At 44.6% G+C, this 13325-nt stretch overlaps 1 protein-coding gene across 1 annotated transcript in view; it reads left to right on the top strand.

Moving 5' to 3' along the window:
- Positions 1 to 676: 676 nt before the first annotated feature.
- LOC138963515 (uncharacterized) overlaps positions 677 to 13325 on the top strand; it is a 70690-nt gene continuing 58041 nt past the window's right edge. The window contains exon 1 of the mRNA XM_070335392.1: positions 677 to 1232. Coding sequence (XP_070191493.1) covers positions 1085 to 1232 — 148 coding nt within the window. The 5' untranslated portion in view covers positions 677 to 1084. The remainder of the gene's footprint in view (positions 1233 to 13325) is intronic.

Raw genomic sequence — 13325 nt, 5'->3', positions numbered from 1 at the left:
AGTGTCCGGGCTGACAGCAGAAAGCTTAGCGGGTTCCCGTGGGACAGTTGAGGCCGCCAGGTCACAGGGTGGCTAGCTTTATCCTGCCATACCATTACCCTTCATCTCTCATCTCTCATCTCTCTTCGATGTAATGTGTTTGTGTGTGTGGGGGGGTGGGGGGGGGTGGGTTGTGTGTGTGTGTGTGTGTGTGTGTGTGTGTGTGCGCGTGCGTACGTGCGTGCGTGCGTGCGTGCGTTCATCTGTGTACGTGCGCGCGCGTGTAAAAGTTCTTTTAGTTTTTGCATGCTTTCCACCGTTCGTGTGTTTTCGTTTATTTGCCTTTCATTTACGCGGGACAGGGGATCAATCTTGTTCATGTTGCTCACAGGACACCGCCACCACGCTGTTATCACCCTGCTGTTATCACCACGCTGTTATCAGCCACGCTAGCACCATCAACAAACAACATCGGTATATTGCTATTGCATAGAACGCTTTGTGTTTCAGCGTCCACGTTGCAACCACATGTATTTACTTTGCATCGTTGTCTCAAGAGAGCTCAAGCAAAATCGTCACATAATGTCCTGTCTATAACAAAACATCCAATCAAGTAATGAAACACACGATATAACGACCGCCCTATGTGCAGTGTCAATGTGATACATAATTATTGTCTGTGTTTTGCTCAGAACAGGATCCCGTCCAGAAGTTGAGGACACGCGCGGAATCCCCCAGGGCGACATAAGACAGCCCCAGGCTTAGGACACAGCAGGACAGAGTGAAAGATTTCAGGCCAACTACACGAGAACTGTAGTCCATGCCTTTGACGAATACTCTACGTGTCTTTGGAGAACTACAGTCCAGATCGTTGAACTGTACATGAGAGGTTGACAGACTACTGTTAGGTCTTTGAAGAGTTACAGGCAAGAGTGACGGACTACAGGCCTTTGAAGAGTTACAGGCAAGAGTGACGGACTACAGGCCTTTGAAGAGTTACAGGCAAGAGTGACGGACTACAGGCCTTTGAAGAACTACAGTCACCGTCTTTGGAGAAGACAAGAGAGGCTGACAGACTACCGCACATAGAGGCTTTTGGAGAGCAATGGAGAGGGACTCAGACATGGAGTGTAGCGGTCCGAGGATGGGGAGCGGGAGGAGGTTGCTGACCTCTGCTGCACAGCTGTGGAGGTGTCTGCCTTCCTCCCTCACCACCACCCCCCTCCTCCTCCTCCTCCTCCTTGTTTGCTCAGGTAAGATTGGCCACCTGGCCTTACGGACTACCCGCCACCCTTCTACCCTCTTCTCTTTTTGCCGAACGGTTTTATTTTTGTTCTGTCTCGTGTACGAACAACGTCAACGTTTGTCATCGCGCGACTTCTTTACACCGGTAGTAAGTCTTTGATCTACATCTGCTTTTTTTGTTCTTTTGTTGGGGCGAAGGGTACGAGGAACTGGGGGATGGGGACGGATAAGTAAATAGGGGGGGGGGGGGGCGGAATAAGTACGGTAAGTGGAAGCAAGGTCGGTGGAATATACTTTCCGTCCTTCGTGTATTAGTAGTGGTCAGACTTGTGTTGAGTCTCTGCTGGCCCTGCCCCAACAAGACACGGCCAACAAGACACGGCCAACAAGACACGGCCAGCTGGCCGCTGTTGACCAACCCGTGTGCTGTTCCTAGCTACGGCCTCTCCGGGGGATTGGAAACATGATTGATTTCCGGTGCCATTTAGATTCCAAGTAGACGTGGTTAACCCGTAGCACAGGCAGTTAACCTATGGCGAGCACAGTGGACTTTAACCATGGCAATAAAAGCACCACGTGACGCATTAATTTCCGGTCGCCATTTGCTCTGTTACGATCGATACACATAAGGTCCTTTCCTCCAGGAAATGGCCCCAGGAGTGCCGGCTACAACTCCACTGATTGTGGGACGGCTTTTTATTGGACACTGATGTCAAATGTATTTTCTTTGTAATAAACAAAACACAAGATCAAAGTTGCGGTGGTATCCACTAGCCTGCTGGTGAACTGCAGATTATTCCCTTGCGAAGCGCGACGGTCAAAGTGAGAGCGACATGTGACTGCTTTTGACGTTGACCTGGTCACTCAGCACTAATCTGGTGGAGAATTGAGTCCATTAAAATCACAATCATCACTGCTAGAAAAAAACATCAAATTAATTAGGTCAAGACGACGTTGCTAAGTCTACTCACATAGCCGGGAGCACGAAGCTTTGGCACTACATTGTTGGTTAAACGACGGGCGCAGTGGCGTGGTGGTAAGACGTCGACCTCCTAATCGGGAGGTCGTGAGTTCGAATCCCGGTCGCTGCCGCCTGGTGGGTTAAGAGTGGAGATTTTTCCGATCTCCCAGGTCAACTGATGTGCAGACCTGCTAGTGACTTAACCCCCTTCGTGTGTACACGCAAGCACAAGACCAAGTGCGCACGGAAAAGATCCTGTAATCAATGTCAGAGTTCGGTGGGTTATAGAAACACGAAAATACCAAGCATGCCTCCCCCGAAATCGGCGTATGCTGCCTGAATGGCGGGGTAAAAACGGTCATACATGTAAAAATCCACTCGTGCTAAAAACATGAGTGCACGTGGGAGTCTAAGCCCATGAATGAAGAAGAAGAAGAAGGTTAAACAAAAAAAAGAAGACCCAAACAATTTTGCGGGGTCTTGGCGAATTCGACTTTGAAGGGCAGGCTTTACAGAACACTGATATTTCAGTATTACGCAGCCGGTGCCAGTTTGGTTATTTGCAGAGTGGGCAAGAATAAAATGCAGTGTGTACCCATGGTTGTGTCTAGTGTGGTTCATAGTCATAGTGCCGACAGCCATCAGTAATAGTGCCGATAGTCATCAGACTCAGTAGTGCAAAATGCCCGATATCTGACCGGTGATTTGGCGCGCCTCTCAGTCAGCTGGCTTTCTATCTTCATTGACGGAGGCATTGACGGAGGTATTGATGAAGGCATTGATGAAGGTATTGATGAAGGTATCGATGAAGGTATTGATGAAGGTATCGATGAAGGTATCGATGAAGGTATTGATGAAGGCATTGATGAAGGTATTGATGAAGGCATTGATGAAGGTATTGATGAAGGTATCGATGAAGGTATTGATGAAGGTATCGATGAAGGTATCGATGAAGGTATCGATGAAGGTATTGATGAAGGTATTGATGAAGGTATTGATGAAGGTATCGATGAAGGTATTGATGAAGGCATTGATGAAGGTATTGATGAAGGTATCGATGAAGGTATTGATGAAGGTATCGATGAAGGTATCGATGAAGGTATTGATGAAGGTATCGATGAAGGTATCGATGAAGGTATCGATGAAGGTATCGATGAAGGTATTGATGAAGGTATCGATGAAGGTATTGATGAAGGTATCGATGAAGGTATCGATGAAGGTATCGATGAAGGTATCGATGAAGGTATTGATGAAGGTATCGATGAAGGTATTGATGAAGGTATCGATGAAGGTATTGATGAAGGTATTGATGAAGGGCAGATAACGACTGTTGAGACGCTGTCTGGCTCCCTTGACCAGCGTGCTGCAGCCAACAACACGGTCTGTCGATACTGGTCATAACAACACGGTCTGTCGATACTGGTCATAACAACACGGTCTGTCGATACTGGTCATAACAACACGGTCTGTCGATACTGGTCATAACAACACGGTCTGTCGATACTGGTCATAACAACACGGGTCTGTCGATACTGGTCATAACAACACGGTCTGTCGATACTGGTCATAACAACACGGTCTGTCGATACTGGTCATAACAACACGGTCTGTCGATGCTGGTCATAACAACACGGTCTGTCGATACTGGTCATAACAACACGGTCTGTCGATACTGGTCATAACAACACGGTCTGTCGATACTGGTCATAACAACACGGTCTGTCGATACTGGTCATAACAACACGGTCTGTCGATACTGGTCATAACAACACGGGTCTGTCGATACTGGTCATAACAACACGGTCTGTCGATACTGGTCATAACAACACGGGTCTGTCGATACTGGTCATAACAATCAATCAATCAATCAATGACGCTTATATCGCGCATATTCCGTGGGTACAGTTCTAGGCGCTCTGCAGTGATGCCGTGTGAGATGAAATTTTATACGGCCAGTAGATTGCAGCCATGTCGGCGCATATTTACCTTTCACGGCCTATTATTCCAAGTCACACGGGTATAGGTAGACAATTATTAACTGTGCCTGAGCAATTTTGCCAGGAAAGACCCTTTTGTCAATCGTGGGATCTTTAACGTGCACACCCAATGTAGTGTACACGGGGGGAGGGTTCGGACACCGAAGAAATGTGCACACAAAGTTGACTCTGAAATAAATTTCCGCAGAACCTGGGATCGAACTCACGCTGACAGCGGCCAACTGAATACAAATCCAGCGCGCTACCAACTGAGCTATATCCCCGCCCCACGGGTCAGTCGATACTGGTCATAACAACACGGTCTGTCGATACTGGTCATAACAACACGGGTCTGTCGATACTGGTCATAACAACACGGTCTGTCGATACTGGTCATAACAACACGGTCTGTCGATACTGGTCATAACAACACGGTCTGTCGATACTGGTCATAACAACACGGGTCTGTCGAAACTGGTCATAACAACACGGTCTGTCGATACTGGTCATAACAACACGGGTCTGTCGATACTGGTCATAACAACACGGGTCTGTCGATACTGGTCATAACAACACGGGTCTGTCGATACTGGTCATAACAACACGGTCTGTCGATACTGGTCATAACAACACGGTCTGTCGATACTGGTCATAACAACACGGGTCTGTCGATACTGGTCATAACAACACGGGTCTGTCGATACTGGTCATAACAACACGGGTCTGTCGATACTGGTCATAACAACACGGGTCTGTCGATACTGGTCATAACAACACGGTCTGTCGATACTGGTCATAACAACACGGGTCTGTCGATACTGGTCATAACAACACGGGTCTGTCGATACTGGTCATAACAACACGGGTCTGTCGAAACTGGTCATAACAACACGGTCTGTCGATACTGGTCATAACAACACGGGTCTGTCGATACTGGTCATAACAACACGGTCTGTCGATACTGGTCATAACAACACGGTCTGTCGATACTGGTCATAACAACACGGTCTGTCGATACTGGTCATAACAACACGGTCTGTCGATACTGGTCATAACAACACGGTCTGTCGATACTGGTCATAACAACACGGTCTGTCGATACTGGTCATAACAACAGGGTCTGTCGATACTGGTCATAACAACACGGGTCTGTCGATACTGGTCATAACAACACGGTCTGTCGATACTGGTCATAACAACACGGTCTGTCGATACTGGTCATAACAACAGGGTCTGTCGATACTGGTCATAACAACACGGTCTGTCGATGCTGTTATGTCCGGCGCTGAGTGCAGTGTCGGTAATAGTGAATCTTATTGCTCAAGGTTAGGAATTTGTCTTGACATTGTGATTAAATAGCGTTCACTCCAGGCAGACACTCACATATATTATGCGTGTGTTGGGTGTGCCTGCATGCATGGAGTGAATGTTTCTTAACCCCAATGTCAAGACAAATTCCCAACCTTGAGTAATAACAGATTCTGTAGTTTGTAATATATGTTATTTGTATTTTCGACAAGAAAATTACATTTTACACAGATCAAGAAAGTCATCATTATTCCCAGACCGCGGTCGAGGTGAAGAATGACTGTCGAGATCTTTTTAACAAAATGGCATATTTTGGTCAACATACAAATAAAATGTATACATGTATGGATCGATTGTGTTACAATTCCTTTTACCCTTTACAACAGAACGCACACAAAGGCTTTGCACTTCTTTGAAGTCTCGGCTAGCCGCCTAAATATGAGTTTTAGTGGGCCTCTGACGTCACAGGCCCCGTGGCTCAAAGAAGGAAATACAAGATACAAGATACAAGATATTGATTCACCAATTTTGCAAAAGGATTTCATCTTGGCACGGCACGGTAAAAGTAAAATAAAAACCAACCAGACACATATGCAGACACACATCACCATGCATTCATACATACGTGCATTACACTGTCATGCACACACAGACACAACTCACACACACACACACACACACACACACACACACACACAATTATTTACATACTCACACATAACCAGCCACATATCTACATCACAAATTCACATCGTCGCCTTGTAAAGGTAAAAACCATATCAGTTTAAAAGGGGTGCCAGTAATATCAATGCAACATTAGTGAATACTAGAACAATACCTAACAAGAAGAGCAAACGCTCGATCGAGTCACTTTCGCAGTTCTGAATATTATATGAGGCATCAGATGGACAGGAAGAAATTGCTATTCACAACACAATACAGATGTAAATAATTTGATGTAAAGAATAATCCTATAAAGTTTGAATCAAATCCGATGAATAGTTTCAGAGATATGATATTTCAATTTTTTTCCTTCAAGACATACCTGTGACCTTGAAAAAGGTCAAAGGTCACCAAAGCCGACGTCAAAGTGTAGAGGTCACTGGGAGTCACGTTCACATAAAATTTGAGCCCGGTCACTTTTATAGTTTCCGAGAAAAGCCCAACGTTAAGTTGTGTGTTGCCGAACAGAAAAGGCTAGTTATCTCCCTTGTTTTTCTGATAACGTTCGTAAAAGGCTACAGATGTAAATACTTTGATGTAAAGAATAATCCTACAAAGTTTCAATCACATCCGATGAACTTTGTCAAAGATATAAAATGTCTAATTTTTCCTTTGACGCTGACCTGTGACCTTGAAAAAGGTCAAAGGTCAACGAAACCATCGTTAAAGTGTAGAGGTCATTGGAGGTCACGACTAAACAAAATATGAGCCGGATCGCTTTGATAGTTTCCGAGAAAAGTCCAACGTTAAGGTGGTGTCTACGGACGGCCGGCCGGACAGACTAACACTGACCGATTACATAGAGTCACTTTTTCTCAAGTGACTCAAAAATTATAATCCATTTAAAAGTAAGTAGTACACGTAATTATTATCATTTAGTCAGATCATCACATAAAATTATATAATCATAATCTAGCCAGTTCAATCGATATATTGTTTCTTTTAGCTGTTAATCTTCTTACGTTCTGCCTGGCGCAGCTGAAATTCCGTATTGCCAAAAGGCAAAGAAAGATTTGAGTGTTACATTTTATGACAGTTTTCTCTCTCGCACAAATAACGTTCATCCCCGTGTCCAGCTTAGTGTATGTACAAAGTATTGAAGAGATGATTGTTGGAATGATGAGACCTCCCGGGTTTGGAGTCAAACAGACAGGAATCATTTTACAAACAAGCGCCCCCCCCCCCCCCCCACCATCCCCCTCCCCTCTGTTCACGTCCCGTATTTGCACTGTGCACGGCGCTCATTTTGATTGGCGGGAGTCACGTGACCAACGTAACGTGCACAAGGAATCCTGGTCTCTCTCTGCCCGTCCTGCCCGCTGTCTCTGCACGAAATGCATCAACTCCATTTGACCCCCTCCTCCCCCCCCCCCATCCCCCTCACCTCCCTCTCACCTCGGGCTGCATGGAACGCTAAAGTGGACTTGTAACCCCCAAGAGTGTACTGGTATGAAGGCCATCCCGAGTCATTGTGAAGAGCCCACTTTACTTCAACATAACACGATACAAAGACACTCGGTTGTCAGACACAGTTGGATCTTGTCACGTGAGGCATTTTCTTCGAGCAAATGACTGAATTTTCTGCCTGGTAAAAAAAAAAGGAGAAAATGTGATGTTGTTAAAGAAAGACAACCAAGTGCAGAGGTACTGGTCGATAACGCTAGAACAGTGGCTGATTGTACTGGTCGATAACGCTAGAACAGTGGCTGATTGTACTGGTCGATAACGCTAGGACAGTGGCTGATTGTACTGGTCGATAACACTAGAACAGTGGCTGATTGTACTGGTCAATAACGCTAGAACAGTGGCTGATTGTACTGGTCGATAACGCTAGAACAGTGGCTGATTGTACTGGTCGATAACGCTAGAACAGTGGCTGATTGTACTGGTCGATAACGCTTGAACAGTGGCTGATTGTACTGGTCAATAACGCTAAAACAGTGGCTGATTGTACTGGTCAATAACGCTAGAACAGTGGCTGATTGTACTGGTCGATAACGCTTGAACAGTGGCTGATTGTACTGGTCAGTCGATAACGCTTGAACAGTGGCTGATTGTACTGGTCAATAACGCTAGAACAGTGGCTGATTGTACTGGTCGATAACGCTAGGACAGTGGCTGATTGTACTGGTCAATAACGCTAGGACAGTGGCTGATTGTACTGGTCGATAACGCTAGAACAGTGGCTGATTGTACTGGTCAATAACGCTAGGACAGTGGCTGATTGTACTGGTCGATAACGCTAGAACAATGGCTGATTGTACTGGTCGATAACGCTAGAACAGTGGCTGATTGTACTGGTCGATAACGCTAGAACAGTGGCTGATTGTACTGGTCGATAACGCTAGAACAGTGGCTGATTGTACTGGTCGATAACGCTAGAACAGTGGCTGATTGTACTGGTCAATAACGCTTGAACAGTGGCTGATTGTACTGGTCAATAACGCTTGAACAGTGGCTGATTGTACTGGTCAATAACGCTAGGACAGTGGCTGATTGTACTGGTCGATAACGCTAGAACAGTGGCTGATTGTACTGGCCAGTCGATAACGCTTGAACAGTGGCTGATTGTACTGGTCGATAACGCTAGAACAGTGGCTGATTGTACTGGTCAGTCGATAACGCTTGAACAGTGGCTGATTGTACTGGTCGATAACACTAGGACAGTGGCTGATTGTACCGGTCGATAACGCTAGAACAGTGGCTGATTGTACTGGTCGATAACGCTAGAACAGTGGCTGATTGTACTGGTCAGTCGATAACGCTTGAACAGTGGCTGATTGTACTGGTCGATAACGCTAGAACAGTGGCTGATTGTACTGGTCGATAACGCTAGAACAGTGGCTGATTGTACTGGTCAATAACGCTAGGACAGTGGCTGATTGTACTGGTCGATAACGCTAGAACAGTGGCTGATTGTACTGGTCAATAACGCTAGAACAGTGGCTGATTGTACTGGTCGATAACGCTTGAACAGTGGCTGATTGTACTGGTCAATAACGCTAGGACAGTGGCTGATTGTACTGGTCGATAACGCTTGAACAGTGGCTGATTGTACTGGTCAATAACGCTAAAACAGTGGCTGATTGTACTGGTCGATAACGCTTGAACAGTGGCTGATTGTACTGGTCAATAACGCTAGAACAGTGGCTGATTGTACTGGTCAATAACGCTAGAACAGTGGCTGATTGTACTGGTCGATAACGCTAGAACAGTGGCTGATTGTACTGGTCGATAACGCTAGAACAGTGGCTGATTGTACTGGTCGATAACGCTAGGACAGTGGCTGATTGTACTGGTCGATAACGCTTGAACAGTGGCTGATTGTACTGGTCAATAACACTAGAACAGTGGCTGATTGTACTGGTCAATAACGCTTGAACAGTGGCTGATTGTACTGGTCGATAACGCTAGAACAGTGGCTGATTGTACTGGTCGATAACGCTAGAACAGTGGCTGATTGTACTGGTCAGTCGATAACGCTTGAACAGTGGCTGATTGTACTGGTCGATAACGCTAGAACAGTGGCTGATTGTACTGGTCAGTCGATAACGCTTGAACAGTGGCTGATTGTACTGGTCGATAACACTAGGACAGTGGCTGATTGTACCGGTCGATAACGCTAGAACAGTGGCTGATTGTACTGGTCGATAACGCTAGAACAGTGGCTGATTGTACTGGTCAGTCGATAACGCTAGAACAGTGGCTGATTGTACTGGTCGATAACGCTAGAACAGTGGCTGATTGTACTGGTCGATAACACTAGAACAGTGGCTGATTGTACTGGTCAATAACGCTAGGACAGTGGCTGATTGTACTGGTCGATAACGCTAGAACAGTGGCTGATTGTACTGGTCAATAACGCTAGAACAGTGGCTGATTGTACTGGTCGATAACGCTAGAACAGTGGCTGATTGTACTGGTCGATAACGCTAGAACAGTGGCTGATTGTACTGGTCAATAACGCTAGAACAGTGGCTGATTGTACTGGTCAATAACGCTTGAACAGTGGCTGATTGTACTGGTCGATAACGCTAGAACAGTGGCTGATTGTACTGGTCGATAACGCTAGGACAGTGGCTGATTGTACTGGTCAATAACGCTAGAACAGTGGCTGATTGTACCGGGTACAAAGTCCGGTGTGTCGTCCCATCAGGGCGCCTGTCGCAACAAGTTAACCCCCCCCCCCCCCCTTTTAAATCCTTCAACAATCTTTAGAAAATCCGATCTTAAAAAAGGAGGGAGTCTTAAAATGAAAGTACATTGACAGACAGAGCGTGTCAACAGAACATAAGGTCCTACAATGGGGTCTTGACAGGGTGTTCCACTGTATGCATGGGGTGGTATGCCTTGCCTTCCTTGTGGGTAGTGCCGAGGTCGTGTCAGCCATGTGGTGTATGCATGGGGTGGTATGCCTTGCCTTCCTTGTGGGTAGTGCCGAGGTCGTGTCAGCCATGTGGTGTATGCATGGGGTGGTATGCCTTGCCTTCCTTGTGGGTAGTGCCGAGGTCGTGTCAGCCATGGGGTGGTATGCCTTGCCTTCCTTGTGGATACATTTACTGCAAAAATAACACCAAGTGCTTTAAAATTATCCGGGTTCCAGGTAAAGTTCATATCAGGCAAAAATCTTCTTTTGCAAAACTTTAAAGGTCCTAACCAAACTACAATTGTTTTATCATAATTCATTCTCAAACCTGATAGTGATGCAAAATGTTGTAACACTTTTATACTTTCGCAAAATGATTGCTCTGTACCATCAAGAAACAGACTGGTATCATCGGCGAATTGTGACAATAAAATATTTTCGCCAAGAATATTCATACCACAAATCTTTTTGTTCTGGCGTACCATAAGAGACAATATTTCGGCACAAATCAAAAATAAATAAGGTGACAGCGGATCCCCTTGCTGGGTGCCTCGACCTACATTAAACCACGCTGAATACCGACCATTAACTGAAACACAGGACTTAATTTTGCAATAAAAAGTAAAAATCCATCGTTTCATGTCATTTCCAAAGTTGAATTTGCTCAAAGATTTTTCAATAAATGACCAGGCAACACTGTCGAAAGCCTTTTCAAAGTCGATCATCAAAAGTAGGCCAGGTATATTATGTTTATTTGAGTAGAACAGGGTATCATATATTAATTCACCAATATATCTTCCTTTCAAGAAGCCTTTTTGATCATCATGAATCAAATTTGGTAAAACCCGTTTAAACCGTTCTGCAATGCACGTTGATGCAATCTTATAAACCGTATCTAACAGAGTAATTGGTCTCCAATTTTTCAAGAGTGTTTTATTTTTACCTTCCTTTGAAATACATACTATAACGCCCTGTCTCTGAGTCACTGACATTTCTCCTTTCTCAAATCCACAATTTATAGACCGTAACATAAACTTTCCTAAGTCGGAATAGAAAAACTTGAAGAATTCCGCAGTGTACCCATCTGATCCTGGGCTTTTGTCGTTGTTTAATTTTTTCACAGCTTTGAGTAGCTCACATTGAGTAAGTCTACCTTCCAATTGTTTACTCTCAGCATCTGTTAATACAGGATGAGCCAGGTTTTCATCAATCTCTTCATTTACCAGTTCGGCTTCTCTTGAAGTATATAACTCCTCATAAAAAGTCTGTGCTTCTTTAACAATCAAAGCATTATCATGAATAACTTCACCATCATCTTTCTGCAAAAAACACATGGACTTCTGAACAAACTGTCTTTTCTCCAAATTACAAAAATATTTTGTATTTTTTTCCCCTTCTCCAATCCACTTAGCACGGGATCTAATTATCATACCATCCACTTTTTTCTGCCTTATTTGACTTAACTCCTGTCGTGTTTGCTCTAAAAGTTGTATATTATACTCTGTCAAATTACTTTCCAAAGTGTATATTTGAGAAAGAAGATCTTTTTCTTTTCTGTTATTTTCCTTTTTTTTTATATGAAATGCATCTACCTCTTATTTCCATCAAGAACATCTCAAAAAACAACTGATCATCAATCAATGACTGTAAATCATCATCGTCAATCAAATCAATATCCACATTATAAACAGGTAAAGCATATTGTATCTTTACATCAACAATAACCTTCTTCACTATATTTACAAATTCCATATCTGTCAACAGTGAATTATTAAACTTCCAAAAGGGTCTATCACGTTTAACAACATCAGTTCTAAAACTTACACCAACAATTGAGTGATCAGAATAATAACCTGGTAGCCATCACTCGACGTCAAGTGAGGAGACTGTGCGTGTGTAGTCCCAGGGACGAAGCACGAAGCCAGCGACACCAGTCATGCCACGACCCTTTTAGGGCGCCACGCCACGCCACGCCACGCCACGCCACGCGTTTGTCACTGTCACTTACAAGGTTGTCGTCACCAAGACTGAGACTGGTCTCAAAAACCGGGAAATCTTTAGATGATGCAGTTGTTTTTTATTTCAAACCCTCGAAGTATTCTCCCTTAGCGGCTACACACAGTTTAAGTCGTTGGACCCAGTCAAGAAATGACCGTTTGAAGTCGTTTTTTGGCACCTGGTTCAGACACTGGAAAACAGCCGATCCGAGGGCTGATCGACTGTCAAATCGACGCCCAGCCAATTGTCTTTTCAGATGAGGAAACAAAAAAAAGTCACAGGGTGCAAGATCAGGAGAGTAGGGAGGATGTGGCAAAGTTTCAAAGTTTTCTTCCTCCAGGTACTCTTTCACCACCTTGGATTTGTGAGCAGGTGCGTTATCATGAAGTAATTTGATCCCTTTCAATCCTGTAGTTGGTCTGGCTCTCTTGTAGTAACGAACGATGCCAGCAAGAACTTTTCCCTTGTAGTACACCCCAGTGATGCTTCTGCCTTTTTCGCGTGGTTTTTGAAAAATGACGCCCTTTGTGTAATAAAATATTGTGTATAAAACCTTCTTGCTGGAGCGACTTTTTCGCACGATCCGAGGGGCATTGGCACCTTTTTTTATCCATGCTTTGTTTTGAGCTTTTCTTTTTGGCTCAAAGAAGTACACCCAAGTTTCGTCTCCAGTCACGATCTCATCCAAGCGTTTTTGATCACATCCGTCGTAAATCTTGAGTAGCCGTTGGGCAAACGTAACCCTACACCTCTTGTTCTCTTCAGTGAG

The sequence above is a fragment of the Littorina saxatilis genome, linkage group LG4 (assembly GCF_037325665.1).
Source record: "Littorina saxatilis isolate snail1 linkage group LG4, US_GU_Lsax_2.0, whole genome shotgun sequence".
Taxonomy (NCBI): Eukaryota; Metazoa; Mollusca; class Gastropoda; order Littorinimorpha; family Littorinidae; genus Littorina; species Littorina saxatilis.
The sequence above is the reverse complement of the archived record's forward strand: the minus strand, read 5'-3'. Positions and strand labels throughout refer to the sequence as shown.